The sequence below is a fragment of the Trypanosoma cruzi genome, genomic scaffold (assembly GCF_000209065.1).
Source record: "Trypanosoma cruzi strain CL Brener 1047053516573 genomic scaffold, whole genome shotgun sequence".
In the NCBI taxonomy this organism is placed as follows: domain Eukaryota; phylum Euglenozoa; class Kinetoplastea; order Trypanosomatida; family Trypanosomatidae; genus Trypanosoma; species Trypanosoma cruzi.
Genome location: NW_001849507.1, coordinates 147,812 through 168,178, shown reverse-complemented (window position 1 = coordinate 168,178; position 20,367 = coordinate 147,812). Strand labels below are relative to the sequence as shown.

At 50.9% G+C, this 20,367-nt stretch overlaps 6 protein-coding genes across 6 annotated transcripts, besides 16 other annotated features; all 6 read right to left on the bottom strand.

The window, feature by feature from the left end:
• Positions 1-417: part of a sequence feature (areas merged during assembly that could not be assigned to a particular haplotype. This can correspond to areas where the two haplotypes were merged or to regions with more than two copies in the genome that were merged during assembly.) that runs on past the window's edge.
• Positions 90-126: a microsatellite.
• Tc00.1047053509999.60 (lipase domain protein, putative) lies at positions 223-4,053 on the bottom strand (the record flags this gene model as incomplete). The annotated part of the gene is made up of 1 exon (XM_809815.1): positions 223-4,053. One exon carries the CDS (start codon positions 4,051-4,053, stop codon positions 223-225), a length of 3,831 nt encoding a protein of 1,276 aa, XP_814908.1.
• Positions 418-1,698: a sequence feature (areas merged during assembly that could not be assigned to a particular haplotype. This can correspond to areas where the two haplotypes were merged or to regions with more than two copies in the genome that were merged during assembly.).
• Positions 1,545-1,575: a microsatellite.
• Positions 1,699-1,883: a sequence feature (areas merged during assembly that could not be assigned to a particular haplotype. This can correspond to areas where the two haplotypes were merged or to regions with more than two copies in the genome that were merged during assembly.).
• Positions 1,884-6,322: a sequence feature (areas merged during assembly that could not be assigned to a particular haplotype. This can correspond to areas where the two haplotypes were merged or to regions with more than two copies in the genome that were merged during assembly.).
• Positions 4,183-4,251: a sequence feature (T-rich).
• Tc00.1047053509999.50 (lipase domain protein, putative) lies at positions 4,706-8,437 on the bottom strand (the record flags this gene model as incomplete). Its single annotated transcript, XM_809814.1, has 1 exon — positions 4,706-8,437. One exon carries the CDS (start codon positions 8,435-8,437, stop codon positions 4,706-4,708), a length of 3,732 nt encoding a protein of 1,243 aa, XP_814907.1.
• Positions 6,323-20,367: a sequence feature (heterozygous, non-Esmeraldo-like haplotype).
• Positions 9,647-9,689: a sequence feature (T-rich).
• Positions 9,749-9,826: a sequence feature (T-rich).
• Tc00.1047053509999.40 (hypothetical protein, conserved) lies at positions 10,163-14,611 on the bottom strand (the record flags this gene model as incomplete). The annotated part of the gene is made up of 1 exon (XM_809813.1): positions 10,163-14,611. The coding sequence occupies one exon, from the start codon at positions 14,609-14,611 to the stop codon at positions 10,163-10,165; it is 4,449 nt and encodes a 1,482-aa protein (XP_814906.1).
• Positions 10,872-10,897: a microsatellite.
• Positions 10,989-11,029: a microsatellite.
• Positions 11,816-11,856: a microsatellite.
• Tc00.1047053509999.30 (hypothetical protein, conserved) lies at positions 14,978-15,994 on the bottom strand (the record flags this gene model as incomplete). The annotated part of the gene is made up of 1 exon (XM_809812.1): positions 14,978-15,994. One exon carries the CDS (start codon positions 15,992-15,994, stop codon positions 14,978-14,980), a length of 1,017 nt encoding a protein of 338 aa, XP_814905.1.
• On the bottom strand, positions 16,317-17,837 carry Tc00.1047053509999.20 (hypothetical protein, conserved; the record flags this gene model as incomplete). Its single annotated transcript, XM_809811.1, has 1 exon — positions 16,317-17,837. One exon carries the CDS (start codon positions 17,835-17,837, stop codon positions 16,317-16,319), a length of 1,521 nt encoding a protein of 506 aa, XP_814904.1.
• Positions 16,887-16,928: a microsatellite.
• Positions 17,929-17,956: a sequence feature (AT_rich).
• Positions 18,082-18,150: a microsatellite.
• On the bottom strand, positions 18,205-19,431 carry Tc00.1047053509999.10 (hypothetical protein, conserved; the record flags this gene model as incomplete). The annotated part of the gene is made up of 1 exon (XM_809810.1): positions 18,205-19,431. One exon carries the CDS (start codon positions 19,429-19,431, stop codon positions 18,205-18,207), a length of 1,227 nt encoding a protein of 408 aa, XP_814903.1.

The following is a 20,367-nucleotide window of genomic DNA, read 5'->3' as shown; positions in this document are numbered from 1 at the left end:
GGTAAACAATAGGGGGGGGGAGCAAAAGCTTGCTCGAAAACACAACAACCGTTTCATGTATTGCCAGAAAATTGAAGCAATCTCGAAGCAAAAGAAAAAAAAAAAAAAGCAGCAAAAAAAAAAAAACTAAAACAAAGAACAAATGCCGGTTTTCTTCCGATAGCCCACAGATCTCATCACATCTGAAGCAAAATTGAAAACCCAGCAATACTCGTTTTTTTTTTAGCCCGTAGGCCCTGGCTCCCCTTGCTGCTCTGGCACTGCCACCGGATTGGCATCGGCATCCCCATTGGTTTCTCCCAGGCAGGCCACGGATGGGCAGCCCGTGTCCCTTGCAATGGCATTCAAAGAGGCCGCGTAACTCCCCATAAGATGGTTTTCAACAGCAAATCCCTTGCCTTTCATCGGGCGAAATAGTCGCTCCATGTATGTGGGCTTGCAGATGTAGTTGCCATGGCGATCAATGTCAACCTCAATACCAACATGACAACCGTACATGCGGATTAATCCCACTGCGTCGCTCTCGTTCACAACGCGAAAGGTGCGGGGGACGGCCTTGTTGTAGGCCTTTTGAAAGGCCTTGTTGCCAAGCGGTGGCTGCCCATACGTGTAAACGGTCACCTCCAGAAGAGGATAATTTTTTTGGCGCAACATTTTACATACACTATATGCACAGAGGGTCGCAAGAGCGCCACCAAGACTGTGCCCTGTGCAAAAAACTCGGTACACTGTGGAAGGATTGGCAGAAAGTTCCTCCCAAAGCCTCCTATAGACGTGTTCACGATGCGCGTTCCAAATTGAGAGAAATCCCACATGAACAGTCGGTTTCCACCCACAACACATATGTTGAAACGGCCTTGTTTCGCCTTCCATCATTTCTTCCCACACCACACGACGAACACGCAAATCTTGCCAGGCATTGCTCATACTCATCGTGCCTCGAAAAGCAATTACAATACGTGGAGCCTTGCCATTGTTGATTGCTTCAGGGGAGTCCAGAGCCGAAATAACCACTTGCACATCCAGGGCTTCCATCACTGCGCAAAGACGGTAGCCGTAGCGTTCCACATCGATGGGAGGTGGATCGTTGTAACCCGAGGGCCTTCTCTGAATTTGAGGCCCGTCCTCGTTCTCAGTGGGGTGTGTCCCACTCCCCACTGGCGCTTCTGCTGAATCCTCCACGGGGACTCGCAACAGGCCGTCCAATGAGGAAGGAGACAAACAGCAGCAGCAGCATAACCAGCACAAACGGGAAAGTGAAAATGGCGTGCACCGCTCAATCCTTCCTTCCATCCTCCCCTCTGGTCGATGAGATGTTCCGTAGGCCTCCCAGGACAGGTTGAAGCAGTCGATCGCCGTCTCCAGGTTAAAAAAAGGAAGATACTCGAGATCCTGAAAGGGTCGCATGGCCGCATCCAAAAGAAATGTCTCAAATTGCTCAAAAGCCTGAAGTGGTCCCGAAATAAGGGTCCTCTCCGCGCCTCTGATGATGCGGTCCAGCTTCTCCCGCGCTCGACTGATGGTGCGAGCCGCCACATTCGGTGCTCCTTCTTCTTCTTCCTCTTCTTCTTCTTCGGCCTCTCCCAGATTACGCCCTTCAGCAGACGTCACCATGTTGCCGCTCTCCGCCAGAGCTGACGCACGTTCTTGTCGACCCAATGGTTGGTTCCACGCACCAAATAAAGCTGGTTCGCCGGTCTCACGAAAAGGAGCAATGGGTGGTAAAGAAGACGACATTTGCGGCTCCCACCTCCAATCTATTGGGCACGGGGAATTGGGAATGTTATGGCATCTTTCTGCTCGTAAAACTCTATTCTGATCAACACTCTCAGACCCATTTCTTTCTTCGGAGGGCAAGCGGCTGTGGAAACTCTGTTGAATCGCTGGGGGGGCGGTAGGCGAGCACGTCTGGGGCGGGAGAAACCACGTGGAGGTCACGTCCATGTTAAGAATATCACGGCTCTCAAGTGTCTCAATGTATGGAGTTGTAACTGAGACCGTAGGGGTCGCTTGAGGGCTCCGAAATGTTGGGATTTCCGACGGTGCCTCATCTTCAGCGTGTGGATGGTGTGAATTTTGCCCCGGCCCATGTGCCACGGCACGTCTAGAATGAGATGTCCCGCCCTTCCGCCCCTTCCTCCGCATGACCTTTGCTTTGTGTTGTCGTATACGATACCCGATTTGATTCCAGTTAAAGCTCAGTTCCTCCGCCTCTGTATGAAAAATGTACATACTTCCGCCATGGCGAGAGAGCCAACGGTACCACGTATTGGGCCATACCATCATCTTCCAGCGTTTATCCCGTGGATGAATCGGAACCAGGCGGCTTCGGTTACGTGTGGTGTATATGAGCGTCATGATGTTCACCAGAATGGTTGACACCATGATGGCGGGAAGCTGAATCATGGGCTGCGTCACCGACATGCCGGGGATCTTTTTATAACGCAGGAAAAACATGATGATATGAAAAGTGTAATAGATCATCGATGTTACAAAGACAAGAATCAAAACACGAGAGGCCAGTTGTTGCGGTCTTGAGTCCAAATATGACTTCTTCCCCATGTTGCGGTGCAGGTGAATGAGCAAAACGCAGCAAACAAGGCACCCCAGTAGAATCAATGCTGCCAAGAGATAAGATGTTGAAGGCAAGCCCCCTCCCCATGCTTCTAACGGTTCCTTGACGTGCAGTGACTCCCCAACAATGTCCAATGCGACAATAATAAGTATATACACTACCACCAAACACTTTGTCCATAATGGCGGGTCGTACACACTAGCGCTGTGGCACAAATAACCCTTGATACCGCTAAGAGTCAAGAGATTATACTTCACATGCCGCTGCCCATGCGGGGGTGGTGTCCATGGCATCGACGCAGTAATGGCAGAAAGCATAAACCCCACAAACACTGCCACAAACCACGTTGGAAATTGAAACTCCAAAGAATTGAGGACCAAAGATGGCCTATTTTTAGAATAATTCAACGCATAGAGAGGATTCAAGTACCAAAAGAGTGCCAACTGCAGCACTACCACCCAACTCTGCTCGTACAATGTACTTGTGAATTTTTTATACACAATAAACCGCACCAAATGTAAGAATGAAATAAGTAAAAACATATACCTCCAAATGAATATACCCAATGAGTAGGCATACCTCTGAAACACAATTCCAACAGAGGACTTGTTGGCGACGCGTGCAAGCGTTGCCGGCACACCACGAAGTGTCAGTGATCGGGTTTCACTCGATGTCTCATTTAAAACGGCCTCCGGAGGAAGTTGAACAAAGGCACATCGTCGAGACGACCGGGTACATGTGACATGAAGCGGAAATGTGAATATTTCATCCGTGTTGGCAGCGTGGGGAATAACTGCCTGTATATTGTATGTACGCGTGGAATCTGTTTCGTGACCCCAATCATCTGGTGAAGCCAGACTCATAACTATGTTCGGAAAGCGCACCGTGGCGCTCTCAAACGCCGCACCATATGGTCCTCCCTCCCAGCGAATGGTGTACAAATCACCTGTGGCGTTTTCCAGTTTGGTTCTTACGCATGGACTATTCCACTTGTCGTATTGGCGCAAATCACTCACCTCTTCGCCACATATGCTCACCAAACCCCATGAAACAAATTCCATTCCCTGCACAATCGCAGCCGCAATGATCACGGCATACCACATGTACAACATTGTCTGTCCAACAAGAGGTGAAAGTCCCTCAATCTGCAGCTCCACGGGCTCTGAAGAGAAATGACGAGAAAAATAAAAAGATCTGTAAGTGCCATTTTTGGAAGCCTCAACTGGTGGTGCTTTACCGGAACTCAAGTACAAGTTCCGTCGCGGTGCTTGAGGGATAACACGTGATTTTACCCGCTCTTGATTTTCTCCCCATGCTTGCTGAAAGGTCTCAGAAGGATGATCCTCGTGTCCCCTCGCTGTGGTCCATAAATGTCTTTCGGGTTCCCCCTCAAAACTCACCGGGGCGCTGTCACGTGCCGAGCTGGCTGCACAAGACTCTACATGACCGTGATGAGAATGATGCTGATGCTCACTCATTCCTCCCACAGATTTGGCAAAAGCCTAGAAAACGCAGCCAAAGTCGATCGCTTCCCAAGAACGCGCCCAAAAGAGAAAGAAAAAATAAATTAATTAATGCACGGGTTCCGTGCTGATTCCTTAAACCTCAAAAACAAACAAACAAAAACACATGAAAAAAAAAAAAAAAAAGGAACAGGGAGCATAAGGAAAAGGAAATTCCCACGACATGAGCCAAACGTGTGAAAGGTGCCGTTGAATGGTGGAAAAAGAGAGAGGTGGGGAAGCAATAAACAGCATTGGAGCCAGTAAAACACCTCCCCACTCAATCCAGTAAAGTCGGAAAAAAAGCGAGTCTTCGAATAATAATAAAAATGCAGAAAGGGAGAAAAAAAAAATTGACATCGCATGACATCCCATAAATAAATGACAACACACGCACTCAAAAATATGTATGCCTATCGCGGAGCGGCCGCTAAAAAAAAATAAAAATAAGAGGAATGTCAACGAAAATCACCGCACGCACGTGTTTCATATTGATTGTTCTTTTACCTACACCTAAGGGTCACACGCCTCTTCGCCAATCTGCAATTTTAAAGCCCGTGGAAAAATATTGAAATTGCCGTCATTTTAGAATGAAAAGACAGTCATGCAAGCAACAAGCGGGGCGTCGCTACGCGGGCGACGACGACGGCGGCGATGAAGTTGCCAAATGCGGCTCTGTATCATCCGGCACCGCCCCTTTGGCGCAAACATACGGCTCCAGGCAACGCACCTTGCAGGAGCCCCCACTGTTCCGCACTGCCACAGCATTGAGAGATTGGGCATATGAAAAAAGTGTATGATTCGCTACAGCAAATCCCCTGCCCTGCGTGGGGCGGAACCAACGCTCAATGAACATTGGCTTGCAGATGTAGTTGCCATGGCGATCAATGTCAACCTCAATACCAACATGACAGCCACCAAGAACCGTAAAGAGAGACACTGCGTCGCTCTCGTTCACAACACGAAAGGTGCGGGGGACGGCCTTGTCGTAGGCCTTTTGAAAGGCCCTGTTGCCAAGCGCTGGCTGCCCAAAGGTGTAAACAGTCACCTCCAGAAGAGGATAATTCATAAGGCGCAGCATTCGTCGCAAGCTATATGCACAGAGGCTTGCAAGAGCGCCGCCAAGACTGTGCCCTGTGCAAAAAATACTGTAGACCTCGGTGGGGTTTGCACTCAAGTATGATTTGACGGTGCGAAGCACCGTCTCTTTTAGTGAAATCCACATTCTAAGAAATCCCGTGTGGACCTTGGCGCTCTGCCTGATGCCCCACTGCCGCAAGGGGTCCACTTCTCTCCAAACGCGTCGTCTGAAACGCAAATCCTCACGGGCATTAGATAAATTGTCCGTCCCACGAAACGCTATCACAAGGCGCGGATGCTTATGATGGTGGCAGGGAAGCGTTGTGTCCATGACAGTGATGACCACCTGTACTTCACGAACCTCAACCACGGCAAGCTGTTTGTAGCCGTACTGCTCCGTGCTCATCCTTGAATTGGGCGATGGTGTTTCCCCCGTAAATACGGCAAAGCTCTCAGCCCGTTTCGAATCCCCTTTCACAGAGTCCCTAATGTCATGATTATCGCAATGTTCGCCGTTGTCCAAGTGCAGTTCGCCGTCGTCGTTGTCACAATCACTATTATTTCTTATCCCAGCATCTCCCCCGCCCAACAGAGGACAGCATGAGTCACCGCAATGCCTGGAACGCTGAGAAAGACCCGCACCAGGCTCGTCTACAAACTCCACTACATCTGCCACCCCCTCCGTCTCTCCCTGTCTCTCAGTCGCCACATACGCCTCCCATGACAAGTTGAGGCAGTCGATGGCAGTCTCCAAGTTAAAAAAGGGCATTCGACCCCTGCGGCGCAAAAAAAGAGACTGCAGAGGATCCACCAGGACCCCTTCAAGGTGATCAATAAGAATCGCGGGCCGGTCAATCAGGTGACGCTCAGCCTTCTCCAGAAACTCCACCACCCCGCCTCGGGTCCGCGGGGTTCGCAGAGGATGCGGCCTCTCCGTCTGTGAGTCCACATAATCCCTGTCGTTATCGCTCGCCCCGGTGTCGCTGCTCTCTGAAGAGAAGTCCCCATCTTTGTTCTCAGCCACAGCTGCCCTTTGTTCACACGTCCTTCCTTCACTTCCAAGCACGGCAGCGCCGGCATTCGCCTCCTCACCAACTTCTTCCCGTGTTGACCGCTTTTTCTTAACGGCAGTACCATTTGCCTCACAACAAGGCTCTGAGGAATTTTTCCCTTTGTTCTGCACCCAGTTAAAGTACCGCTCCTGCCGCTCATTATGGAAGATGTACAATATCCCACCGTGCAGATTAAGCCAGCGATACCATTCGCTCGACCAAACAACACGGCGCCAATGCGGATTTTCAGGGCGTATCGGCACACGACGTGAGGCGACAGTAGTCGTGTAAACAAATGTGATATGATTGACAAAAAAGGTGGAGACAATTACTGGGGAAAGCTGCGTAAACGGTTGGTACGCCACGATGCCGATGATCTGAGGGTAGAGAAAGGCAATCAGAATCACCTGCACGACGAAGTAGATCAATGCTGTCGTAAATACAAAAATGAAAACACGACATGCCAGCTGTTGAGGCCGGGTCTCCAAGTACGGACGTCTACCAAGACTGCGGTGAAGCTGCACAAGCAACACACAACAAACAATTATAAAAATCAGCATCAAGCTATAAAGGGTGTAGCGAATATATAAGCATGAGAAGCTCACGCACGTCATATCTGTTCCCCAATCCCAACCTCCAACATAAGACTGGGCAAGGTCAAGAAGAAAGACCGCCAGCAAATAGTTCGCCATTGAAAATTTCGCCCATAGCGGGATGGCACCATCTACCACCTCAATGGGACGAATCTCATTTAAACCCGAAAAAGACGCCCGACGCGAAATTTCCCTTGGTGATGGGCATCTTTCTTCTTCTTCCTGTAACGATGATGTCAACACGGGTGGCATACCAACAGCCAAACCTGCGGTCCCCAAGGTGGGTGAAGAAGCAAAAACGGCACATGGCCCTACAGTTTCCCTAAGAGCTTCACTCTCTGACAGAGATCTATACCTCGCCCTCTCCTCACTGCTGATAGTCCAGCTCATGGAAGCCGTAATCAATGCGTAAATAAAACAGCTTAGTAAGGCCGCGAAGTAGGTTGGAACGTGAAACTCAAAAAAATGATACACTGATGCTCCTTGGGTTTCGTAAATACCCGCAACAAAAACGGGATCGAGGTACAGGTAAAGTGCCAGGTGCAAGAACATCACCCAGTGCTGTTCGTAAAGGGTTCTCGAGTACCGCTTGCGATAAATAAACCGAATGAGGTGAAGAATGGAAAAAAACAAAAATACATAACGGCACACAATAGTACCCATGGTGTATTCAGCCCTTTGAAAGAATATCCCCACGGCAGATGCAGCAGAAACGTTTGCCAGAGCCTCATCCACTCCAAAGATGGTAAGCGTAATTCGCGACTCGTTCGTAGCCACCGCCACGGTCTGCGGAAGCACCACCGAAGAACAGCGCGGAATAGAACGATAGCATATAGTGCTCGTGTTGTAAAAAAAGACAGATTTTTTTGGTTGCATGTCACTACTGCTGCTCTCGTTGTCATCTGAGGGAAGCAGTGACTCTTCGAGGGCAATCATAAGTGGATACTTTTCCCAATTGACCCCCTCCGGTAACTGATCCCGCGGCGAGGCCATGCTCAAGATGACCCTCACAAAACGGTTAAGTTTTAAATCCAGGAGCATTCCTTGGCCATCGCCTACCCAACGGAGGGTACGTTGACGGCGGAACCCAAAATCATTCGGTATAATAGTGACATTCCTTACCGATCCCGTTATTTCCTCCTCTCCTATGGTAGAACCTTGTAAAATGTCCACTGGAACATCGTGCAAATTTCCCCCCACAGCAAATTCGGACCAGTTGATAGCATCGGATCTTTGCGCACGACTCTGAACGCAGGGACTACTCCACTTGTCCAGCTTATAGAGGCTCTCTTGCGTGGCCCCACAAATGTTCGTCATTTCCCACTGCAATGAAACCATGGACTGGAGAAACAACGCAAACAAAAGCATAAAATACCACGAATACAAAAATATGCGTCCACACGTCGTCGAAAGGGTCTCTATCTGCAGCTCTGCCACCAAACGTCCTGGAGGTTTCTTGGAGGCTAGTGCAGCTGAAAAAAGGATCTGGTTGCCATCGCCCCCGCTCACTTCTTCTTGTCCGGCAGGTGAGTTCGCCTCGGGCCGCACCGCCTGCTGCCACGCATCGGGACTAATTTCATGAGCCAAGAGCGACTCCGCAAGAACGTGCGTTTTATTCTCTCCCACGGCTTCCATCCTATAAATCTTCCCGCTTTCCAGGCAAGTCCAAAGGACAAATGAGCACAAAAAGACGCACAGGCAGTCGTCCAAAATAAAAAGGGCGGGTATAACCAAAAAAAAAGACAAAAAATAAAAAGAAGCGAGAGCAAAATAATGGCACGTACTCTGTGCACCCCTTTTTTTAGAAAGGACTCAAAGCAACAAAACACAATGGGTGGGATTCACAATAGTCTCCAGGCACGACGATGTATAAGGACATGGAAATCAAAAACCAGCGCTGTTCGCTGGGGCTGCCATCATGTTGGTAGGGTCGCTCACTTCAAAGCGATAAGATACGTCTTCATCATCACTGTTGTCACCATCTTTGCAATTATTCATTCATATCTGTTTTGCCCAAAACATTTTGGTTTGCAGGAAATGTAGTGGGGGTTGCTGCTCGCTCTCTCCTGCGGTTTTTCAACTCCGCCTCTCACACTTCTCCTCCACGACCTCTACTTGCCGTGTCTGTCACACACAACGTTTTTCCTCCCTCCCCAAAGGTGCTTGCGTCAATAAATAGGAAGAAGCTCCGCCATAAAAGTCACTTTGTTTTTTTTTTTTTTTGGGGGGGGGGGGGAAGACATAACGGCATGAGAGGATGTCAAGCCCATTTCTTCACCACGCACGTCGTCAGGGTCATTGCAATTCTCGCTTGACAATAACCCCGCGCTCTCTTGGAAAGCAATTCCACGGGACACACACTGTTCTGCAGTCCATGGCAAGGGGTGTGTAAATGGCGATTTAGAGAGACTCGTGTGTGTCTCTGGGGGGTCGTCACTGCTCTCACCACAGCTTTTGGAGCAAAGCACTTCTTCCACATGAAAAACCTGAGAAGATCCTGAAATGAAACCCATTTGATTTGCGCGGGTGAGAAACTTGCAACAGCAGCGAGGCACCAACCACACCCATTTGAAGACAGTGATGGAGAAGCCGAAAAATGGTCTCGCAACAGCAGTTGTGACGCGGGATCACCGCCAATGGGATGGTAAGGTGATTCAAAAAGGTCTAATGACATTTTCTCCAGCAGCCTGCCGTGGGAAGTAAACACGGACCGGTCGCCGTAACGATTGCACCGTGTCATCATAAGTCCTGTGTCACTGAGAGGGCACTAAAGTATCAAAGGGAAAAACGATGCAAAGCCACATCGCATCCGTGAGCACGCCTGTTACCTCCTCACTCACATTTACAGAAATAAAAACAAAAGCAAAAGGAAAAAAAAAAAAAAAAAGAGCAAGGGAGAAAAAAGAATCAGAGAGAGCAGTAGCCACTTGTCTCACAAATTTTTCCAATCAAAAAAAAATAAAAATAAAAATACGACGATAAAAATGGAGGCAACAAGGTAAAATGGTCAAAAAAAAAAAAAAACGGCTGTATTTTAATACATGTTTTGTCCAAATATGTCCTTTTTCCTTCATTGCTCGTCATGTTCCCCTCTCTTTCTCTCGCTCTTGGAGGCAGAAATGGATGCGCAGCCCGTATGTCCACTCGTCAATAATCAAAGTGGCTGGTTGTAGAGTCATTCATTCTTCACTCCTTCTTCCTCCTCTCGTCGTGGTTGAATACTGATAAAAACCGTACCACGCGCACAATGAAACACACAGGAAAGAAATAAGAGGATGCACACTTACAAAAAAAAAAATCAAAGTTATTTATCACTTCCTTCTTTACTTCAATTGACCACTCGCTCCACAGTCATTTCTTTCAAGTGGCATTGAACATATCAACGTACCGCGCCCGCTGAATCGTTCCAGTTCCCGCTCGCGGCGCCCCAGTTGGTCCGGTCGGTGGGCGCAAAATTGAAGGCGGCGCCCCTCCGGCGGCAATAGACTTTGCTGCCATTGACGACGGTTTGGGTGGCCCTGCCCTAATCCTCTCTGCCTCCTCCTCCACCTCTTTATCCTCAAAGAGGTATCGCCCAGTCGCCGGGTCAAACTTGGGGGGTTTCTCAGTATCAATAATCATCTTTTTTGCCTCGTCTTTCCTTTTGTCCTCACTTCGACCGCGGCGAAAAAGGAAACTAGTGATTGCCTCCAAAGAGCTAGAACGTTTCGGGGGTTTTTCTTGTGCCCTCTTCACTTCGGGTGCTCGTCCCCGTGACTGCTGCTGTGGTTGTGGTTGTGGCTGTTGCAATGGGGCGGAATTCAAAATCCCGGGCTCGTCCAACTTCCCATGAGTATCCCTCTCAGCTGTTGCAAAATTGCTCTTTGCATCGGCTGGTGATTCCGGCAAATGCATGGCAGGCGGCGCGGCAGGTGTTGGTACCGGCAGTGCTGAAAAATGGAGAGGTGGAGGTCCCTTTAAGACGGGCCCCGCAGCTGCCGATACCTGGGGAGCAATTTTCGACGTCCCTGAGAGGGATGGTGCATCCGGTTTTGTACATAATGCAGGCGAATTGGACATGACTTGTAGTTGTTGCTGCTGCTGCTGCTGCTCCTGTACTGACGCCGGTAATGGTGCCGGTGGCTGTTGTTGCAACCCTGACCGTTGTGATGAATTTAGTAAGTGGGAAGTTTGTGAGGACAGTAGCTGCTGCTGCTGTTGTTGTTGTTGTTGTTGTTTTTGCTGCTGCGGTGGTGGTGGTGGTGGCAGCGCAGATGTTGATCGGTAACCGGCTGAAGAACCAACCGATGTCTTCGCGGCAGATGAGAATGACGGCATAGGGGGCGGTATGTTCTCCTCTGGAATCGGCCCTACTGGTGTTTCCCTCCCCGTGGGTGGAGCCGGCTTTTCCCTCCCAGAAGCAGCAGATAAAACAACACCACTGAAAATAAGTTGATTCAACGTAAATGAGGAGGCATTTGTCAGCTCGGGCACCACAACCCGACGAAGATCATTCATGAGTTGCAAGGCCTCTTCACACATGCCCACTTCATACAGCCAGAGCACCTGCATATAGTGAAAGGCTGCTCTGTACCGCTCCGGACAGACCGGAATTCCGTGCGGAGGTGTTTTTTTGTCCTTCTCTCCTGAGGATGCCAGGCTGCGGCTCTCCAAGTGAGAACGAAAGAACTGGAGCACATCAGTCAAAAGCGTTGACTTTGGCGACAAAAACGCACTACGGAGGCGGTTGGGATGATAGTGCCCGCCAAGGACGCCCAAACGTGCCCGAAGAAGATCCATGATTTGTTGTTGTTTGGATTGAAGCGGACGGCCGGGTGGCGGTGTTCCCATGGGGCTCAAGTGGGCCAGCAAGAAGCAGCAGTGCGCCTCCTCAATCATTCCATCGTTTGTCAGGGTGTCCCCAAGTTTAATCAGTCCATCCGCGCTATCTTTTGTAAAGTTGGAGACCAACACGGCCGCATGCTGAAGCCATGAGGACCGAATTGAAGACTGTTCGTCGGTTTTGCCTCCCACCGGCGGTGATGATGACGACGACGACGGCTGCGACGGTGACGGTGCAAACGGTGGCAGCGGCAATTCATTAAACATGCAGTAGGCGTGTGCCAAGGGAGAAAAAGGGTCCAACTCCTGCTCCACCACAGCACGAATGACATTCATGTAATGTTCCTTCTTGGGGCACATCATTGCAATGATGATGGCATGTGAGTAAAGGTGGTGCTCTACTGCAACCGTCACTGCGGCCTCACGCTCGCCTGCGCATAATAACTGTTGTATCTTTTGCAGTCCCTTGGCTGAATTCTGCGGAATCTCTGAATTCAATGGATAATTTGGACGTGATCCGGTTGCAATCGGCATCTGCGCCACCGCCGTGGCAAGCATCTTAATAAGAGACTTTTGCCCCTCCGTGCGCCAGTCTGGTGGCGGATCACGCAACATAAAAAGCAAAACCTCGCGAAACAAAGGAAATATGCCTGTCATTTTCGACACTATTTCCTGAAGACTGGTTAGCGGCACGTCATTATTCCTGTTTGATATAAGAGAAGAAGAAGATGTGGCCAATATCTGTAACATCTTCCCGTGATCCTCTCCAATTTTGAAGCATTTCATATCCTTCACGCGTCCACAAAACACATCAACCAGGCGCCGTGAGTTCATAACTGCGAAAGTACCTGGGCGTGACACATTAGAGACCGTGATAACACGTCCAGTCGGAGTAACTAGGGCAAAGCATAAATTTTTGTTTAGCCACCGTTGTTGCCGTTGTTTTTGCTGTTTTCGTGCCGGGAGATGTTTATTGGCGTCAAGAGAAACGCCCTTCTTCTCGTTGAAAACACCCGGCTTTTCCAATGACGGTGATGATGATGGTAGTGGTAGGGTCGCACTCACCCTAACCTGAGGCCCGCTTGAATGCACGCTTGTGTTCTTGTGCGGTTCAAATCTCGCCACCCCTCCTTTTTCCGTGAAGGACCGAAATTCGGGAGCATTGAGCCCCACCGCAGTCGCAGGCAAATCAGTAAACACAAAAGTGTTCTGATGGCCTTGCGGCGGATGTTCAAATTCCCCGTTCTCGTGGGGCTCATGTGCTGCCGCAGGAGGCACTTCATTCGCGACGGAAGTGATCCCATCGGCCCCATACAAGCCCTCTTGTGACTCTTGCCGGGAAGGAGGCTGTGGCGTCGGTGAGCACTCCACAGTTTCAATTCCTGGTGTGGCCTGAAACATATTCAGTTGCTTCTGTAGCCTAATCCCGCCATTCCGCGGCGTATTTAGCCCCTGATATGCCGAAACCCCCAACGCTTTTGGTGGGGCAAATGAGGGTACTTCGCCACCTTTTGAAATCGGCACTGGTGAAGGAGATAGCGGTGGAGGTGGCAGATTTCCAGCCATAATGCGGGTGCCGTTTGAGAGAAGGTTGGAGTTTCGCACCTCCCCTGGTAGAGCAGTCGCCTGTCGTGTCACAAGCGGCGGTTGTGTACCGTCCATTAGACCACAAGTACCGAGCGCCCCGTTGCTCTCTATGCGTGAAATTGGTGCACAATTTGAAGCTGACCCTTTCTCCTCAACCAATTGGGACTTCAATTCCGAGCACGAAAACAACGGTTCACTACAGCCTGCATCTTGAGGCCTCATTCCATGGAATATAAGCTGCTGCTCACCCATCGAACTGCCATGAACAGGTTTTTCCGTGGCGCTTGCTCCAAATGAGCCAGAGGACAGCAGTGTATCGGAGACCCCAACGCTTCTCGGAAAAAACTGCGACCCCCGTGGCGCCGTCGTCGAAAAAGCCTCAGGGACTCTGCCTTGGGCTTCAGAAAAGACAGATGCCGAGGGGCGGTTTGCGTTGTCGTTGTTTTCATCGTTTTTCTGTTCAGCAGGCACCAAAGCCTCAATGGATGATAACGGTCCCACCTCTCCCTCATTGGGCGTCGGTGGACAAGGCGTAGAAAGGGAGTCTTGCAGTTGCTGCTGTTGTTGTCCCTCGGCGTTCGTCCCTGCGTTGTACGAGCGCGGGTCTGATGCCATTTGGGCGTTGCTGTTCGCATATAGCCTTGATAGCATCGGACCAAATGGGCTACTTGCACGTCCTTGTCCCGAAGCTGACCGCCGCCGCGCCGGTGCCCCCGGAGATGGTTTCAAAAACTCCGGCGGGTCTTTTTTAAGCAAATTTCTCAAATACAACGATCTCTTTGTTGTGGAATCACCCGGAGTCGATTCGATGCCTGAGCTCGCTGTAGGAAGACTATTCAGCGACGGACCGCGCATAATCTGGGCAGATGGAGATCGATGGAATCTCGTGTTCTCTGCAACAACAGCCTGTGGTGCTGCAACCTGGGAAGTTGTAAATAGGGAAGCTGCGGCAGCGTTTTCCACCACTCGTTGCGAAAACCCGGGAGGCTTTGCCGCGGGAGACAAAGTCGGCTGCAGATGATGCTGATGCGACTCCTCTTGCCCTTGTTGCAGATGTCGTGATGGTGGTGGTGGTTGCTCGAGCGGCTTACTCCCTTGTGACGTCGTCGCAGCGGCACTGAGGGCCGGCATGACATTCATGTGGAGTGAGCTTGCAGTCCCAAACGCCACGGGTGGGCGTTGGTAGAGCGGCGCCGAACTGCTCCGGACCTCCGTGCGATGTTCATTGCCGCCGTCATTAGAAACCCTCATTGTGGAAAACGGATTGTGTGCCAACACTTTTGTTCTTCCCTCATTTGGAGTGGATGACAAAGAAGCGGCTGCGCTATTGCCTGCGGGGTGCCCTGGGTACGCCGCTCCTGGGGTGGAGGTAAACTGGCCGTAACTCCCCGTATGCAACATCCAGCCAGACACACACACACACACACAGAACAACAACTACTACTACAAAAGGACGGCTAGTGATTAAACGAAGGAGACAAAACACTGAAAAACGGCCCCTTGTGCCTCGGCTATGTGTTGTTAATTAGCTGCAGTGAATGTGGGCAAGAGCAGTGACAACTCTTTGCCGCTGTTATTGCTATTGTTGCTCCCTACGCTCCTGTAAAAGAAAGTGAGATAGGGAAAAAGTCATGACGTCATTGCCGTAAAGTTGCGGGGAGAAGAAAAGAAAAAGGAAAAAAACAGGCAATTCAGCACGGGCCCTCTCCACCACCGCTCACACGAGCGCCCCCTAGCTCATATTGCATGAGAGTCAGCACAGAGAACTCAAAAATCTTCCAACAGGGACGCCAACGCACTACCTTTGCGGCGCCCAGCGGCGGTCCTGGCGCCTGCAGCTACGGGCATTCCTCGACTCTTTTCCATGGGTGTTGTCGTGTCCCCATGAACACCCTTCTCGGCTTCAGTGTCAGCGTCGGAGTCCGATTCTCCCATAAAAACATTCGGCCGCGTGCTCCCGTGATCCGTGTACCTGGATATGATCGCTGCGGTCACTTTGTCATCATCCCCAGCATGACTTTTCGACGGCCCTTTTGGCAACCGCTCCGCCTCCTCCTGCCAGTCGTGCATTTGTGCCTCGAAGAGCCGGTATGCCTCTTCCTCCCCCTCATCAAAAGGCACATTTTCTTTGGCGTCATCTTCGCGTTGGCATGTCGCCTTACTCCTCTTCCTTGCCTGAATGGTCTGCAGGAGTTCATCGCGGGTGTGTTCCGCCTCCGTGCCGGCCCGCGACTCCACAAGTTCCTCAATCAGTCGCTCGCGTTCCTGTATTTGCCGCATCACCTCATTCTCACGCTCCAATGCGTCCAGTGATCCCTTTTCCGCCTCTTCCGCCGCCTGCTTTGCCCGAATAGCCTCGTTGATTTGATTCGTTCCGTAGAAGTCCCCTTCGCCGCGCCTGCAATTGCGGCTGCAGTGATACCCGCCTGTCAGCTTCGCTGTTTCATAGTCCGTAGTCAAGTAGATATGCCCTTTGCAGAAGATACAGCGGAACTCGAGCTCCCAGATGCGGATACCCATGAACTTCTCTTTCGTGGGCCGCCGATTGACGTACCCATGCGTTCCGCGCGCAATGCGGCGATTGCAGTGCAGACAAATGATATTGAACGGCATCGCGAACGTCTGTCGAATGGCCCCGCTGGCAGAAGACGAGCCCGTGTTGTCATCCCCCTCCTGTTGCCGCTTCCGCTTCCGCTCACGCCGCTGCTCCTCTTCGAGCTTGCGGTAGTCGGTGTCGGGTGCGAGGTAGTAGCCGGAGCTGTATGTCGCGTTGATCTTCGCCATATGAAAATTCGTTTCTTATTTGGCCCACAACCCGCTCTCCTGGCATGTAAGCGCGTACACAGAGAGAAATAAAGAAGCAATGCACATGCACGTGCCAGAAACAAACAAAAGGTCCAAAGGAAAAAAAAAAAATAAAGGTCGGACGTCCCACAGAAGTATCAAACGCATGCATGACACATCTGCCAATTGCAGCGAGGTAAAGAGTGGAAAACATACAAACGCAAAAGCCAAAAACACCAACAAAGTTACGGAAAACAAAACCCATGAACATAAGAGGGAGCTGATTCCCTCCTTGTTCACACCCATGCGTCTACACGCCTCCTCACGAATTCCCCCCCTCTATGTATGTATTTCCCATTACTGCTAGTGCAAGGACGGATGTCGCCGCGTCACGCACCCCATCATGGAGCCGGCCCAGTGTTTGACGATGTCCGCCCTCAGCACCCCCCACCGTCACCACGTGCCAACTCGACAGCGTGTCGAGAGCCGGTGTCTGCCCTTCGTCCCAAAGGCATGCTGTCCATCTCGGCGCGGCGAATGCCTCGCCGTTCGTAGCCGCGTCGCCCGTTACGCGGATCAGAATCACCTCCGGCCTCGGCAGCTCAAGCCAGTGGTGTTCAAAGTTCTGTATCGACTTTACAACGCCCTCCAGCATCGTTGACGGTGGCACCGCCTGCGGGCCACAAAATCGAAGAAGCTCCTCAAGAACGAACGACATCGGGCGAGAAAGAATGACATGAATACCACGCTGTAGCCGATATCGAAGAAGACGGAGGTTGTGATGACGGTTAAGTGCACAAAGAGCCCCGTGCAGCTGCGGATCCACCTCGCGAAGAGGAAGAAATTCGGGATTGCTCAGCAGATCGTCGATCAATGAGGCATAGAGAGCAGACTCCTCCTCCTCCTCCTCCTCCTCCTCCTCCTCCTCCTCCTCGGCCGTCGCCGCTCCCTTCCCAACTAAATCGGAGCTCCTCAAATCGCAGCCACCGGCTCCTACGAGTTCCACCGGTATATTCCGCTCACGGAGTATGTAGTCGCGCAACAGCCGGCACTGTTCCGTCACGAGCGCGCGGCACTCACCTTCCAACGCCAATACTTTTCCCGCAGACTTCGGGAAGGTGAAGAAGACGGCAATGGCATCACTGGGAGAAGAACAGCCCATCCTAGCAACTGTGCGGTAGAGCGCGGTGGTGATCCAGTCCTCATTCACCTCGGTTTTTTCCTTAATGCCAGTGACGGCTGTGACAAGTGAGAGCACGGGCATCTGTCGATAATACAACGCGTATGCCACAACCCCATCTTTTTGATCCTTTGAGTCCGTAACAAAACACTCGAAGCGGCGCAAGAACGGGACTTTATTATTAACGTATGTCCAAACATCATCCCTTTCCTTCTCCCAAAAGTTTAAAAACCACAGTGGGTCCGCGGAGTTCCAAGTAGAAGGTGAATGGATAGTGTGATCCTTGCACAGAGCGCTGGCAGCCGCGGTGAGTTGATTTAGCAGCTGTGGGTCACGCACATCGGCGTACACCACCACCTGATCCACAGTAGTCATTCCGATATTTTGTGCAGCCGCTTTACTTCCTGCAGTTTGTTCTTGCCCCCGGTACGCTTTTCCTTCCTCCTCTCCCCTGACCACCAGTCGTCCTACAGGGAGTCCCTCCCCTCCTATTCTGTTGTTGTTGAAGGAAAGAGTTATTGTTCGTTGCAGTTTATTGCGCAGCAGAAAAAACAAACAAAAAAATTGTAGATGAGCAGTTACGTGTGAGCGTTTGCGGGTATTTACGTGAGATGTGTGGGTGGGTGAATGTGTACACACGTACAATGCCAAATCTCCATACATCCAGCCTTGCCGAGGGCATTATGAAAGCAGGGACGGGTAGAGAGGAGCATTGCTAACCGTAGCAAAAAAATAGCGCCTCAAACTGTACATGATAAATAATAATAAAAAAAATTTTTTTAGGTGCATTGTGATGTTGTTCCCCTCGCACTCCCCCCGCTCTCCAAGAAGATAAGAACTGCGTCACTTCTGTCACGCACACTTAGTTGCCCCCTCCCTCCCCCAACCAGACGTAATTTCTTTCCCATTTTTTTGTTTTTGTTTCTTTCTTTTTTTCTTTTTCTTTTTTTTTTTTTTTTGTGTTTCTTTTTATTTTCCTTCATAACCCCTTCCATTGTCCGCCAATCACACTTCTTCGCTCGCTTCCCGTTCAGCCGCACCAGCGCTCCAGAATCTTCTCATGAAGAGCAGCCGCACGCTCACCCGTGCGCACCAGAGCCTCCCCAGTAGACACTAGCTCCCACGCGGCGTACGCCACCATGCCGCCAATCCACGACCAGCCAATGTACAGTACGAAAGAGGTCGTCACCCATGACGGAAAGAGCATAACCAATAGGTGTTGTATTATTCCACCGTCACTGTTTCTGCGCACCTCGGAAGCTCGCAGCACGAGGGAGAAAAGAGTCCAGCAAAGCATCAGCAAAACAGCTGCACTTAACGCTAGGCGAAGTCTCAAAACTACCCCCGCAATGTGGGCCTCATGGTACGCCTCAAGCAGGGCAAAGCGGGTAGCAAACCAACGATCACGGCGATAATTTATAATCGCCCGCATGGAGTCCTCTTTTTCCTTCGCAAAGCCATTAGGGACGGCAGAGGGGCTGCTGCTACCATCATCGATGTCAACCATACTGGAGAAATTGTGGCTTTCACGCTCCATCACAAGCTGCGCCACGGATTGTGGCGACTTGCGGCGGATTATAACCTCATTGAAGACAGGGACGGGATCATCGGCAAGGAGACTGCGCAAGTGCTCACGCGGAATACGGTTGCCAGTAAAGACCCACACTGTCACAAAAACAAGCAGGACGCATGGAAGAAGCTGATTCATGACAAAATTCCAGTACTTTTGCAATAATACGGAATGCATGGCCTCAACCATTTTCAGCCCTCTGCTGATCCACAAAAACTCTTTGCACTTCCACTGTTGCTCGGGCGACTGCTGCTTGGCCAACCGCTCACGCATTACATCACGCAGGCGCCGCATATTCTCCAGTTGAACCTCAATAACAGCATCCTCGCCCTTAATTGAATAGGCCCTTCTCTCTCCAGCGCCATGGAGTGGCGTTTGGCGCCGCATATTTCCGCTCCGTTCCGCACTCATTGCATCGTTTCTCGGTTTCGTCTCCGGAAAAGTGTGTGGGGTCCTCTGCAGCGACTCCAAAAATTCCACGTATTCGTCCGGGCATCCCACGCCGTGCCTCACGCAGGCGGCATGAACACCAAGTTCTCGGGGCGGTTCTGGCAACGGCTCAACGCCCTCCTCCGCCAACTCCTCGCGCAGACGCGCTACCACCTCATCGTTTCTCCTCACGTCCTCCTCTTCTGCATCAACGCCAAGCACGGAGAGTAATAAAACGAAAAAAAGCACGACGTACATCTCCTCAAAGGAAATTTATTTTTTTGTTTTGTTTTGTTTTTACCTTTTCGCTCCTTGCAGATATTCCTTTCCACAACCAGACCGTGATACCTTTTAACTTCTGCCGCCACAACCGTCGGAAGCTCCTGTCTTCCTTCTCTTCTTTGGAATGAAGCCAGAGGACAAAGGGGACCACACGCAAAACCAAAAAAAAAAAAAAAAAGGAAGATAAGCTGCGTTCAAGAGATGGAAAGAGAAGAGAAAAAGGCGGAAACAGGTAAGAAATACGGAGGTGAATGTGAAACAGAGCGGTGGGCCCACGTGGCCAGAAAGCATCCTGGCCAGGAACAGCAGGCGGAACACGCACGGCTCCTTCCTGTCACCCCCAAGCGCCCGCCGTCCAGCACACGCTTCGCACGAAACCACCACCGGCCCTGCAGACTCAGAGAAGAAACCCGTCCCACGGACATGCTTCCAGCACTCCCTCCCGTCGCGTTGCAAATATGACAGCTGTGCAATAACTCCGCGGCTCTGCACACAAAAGACTGTTCCGTCCAACTCTTCCCCGGCAACTCCAGCGCCACTCCGGAGAACAGCAACAAGCATGGCATTGCAAGAAATCCAGCCCTCACCACACAAGGCACACAGAAACAAAGGAGTCAACGCACGGCTCCCACAGCCATGCGCAGCACCATACCACAGAGAGCGAAGAACGGTGTGAACATTGGCACATGAAATGGTGCGCGAGGGGCCGGAGTTGCCTCCACAGAACCGCAGTAAAGAAGACATTTCATCCGCAACCTTGGCCATGACGTCTAATTACCCAGCAACATCTACACTCGCAGTTTTTTTTCCCCCCCCCCTTTTCCCTTCGTGGAGGAAAACAGTTAAATTCCCCTAATGCACCGCACCCCTGCTCCTAACACTGACAAATTTACTTTGACGCCCTCGGTTTTC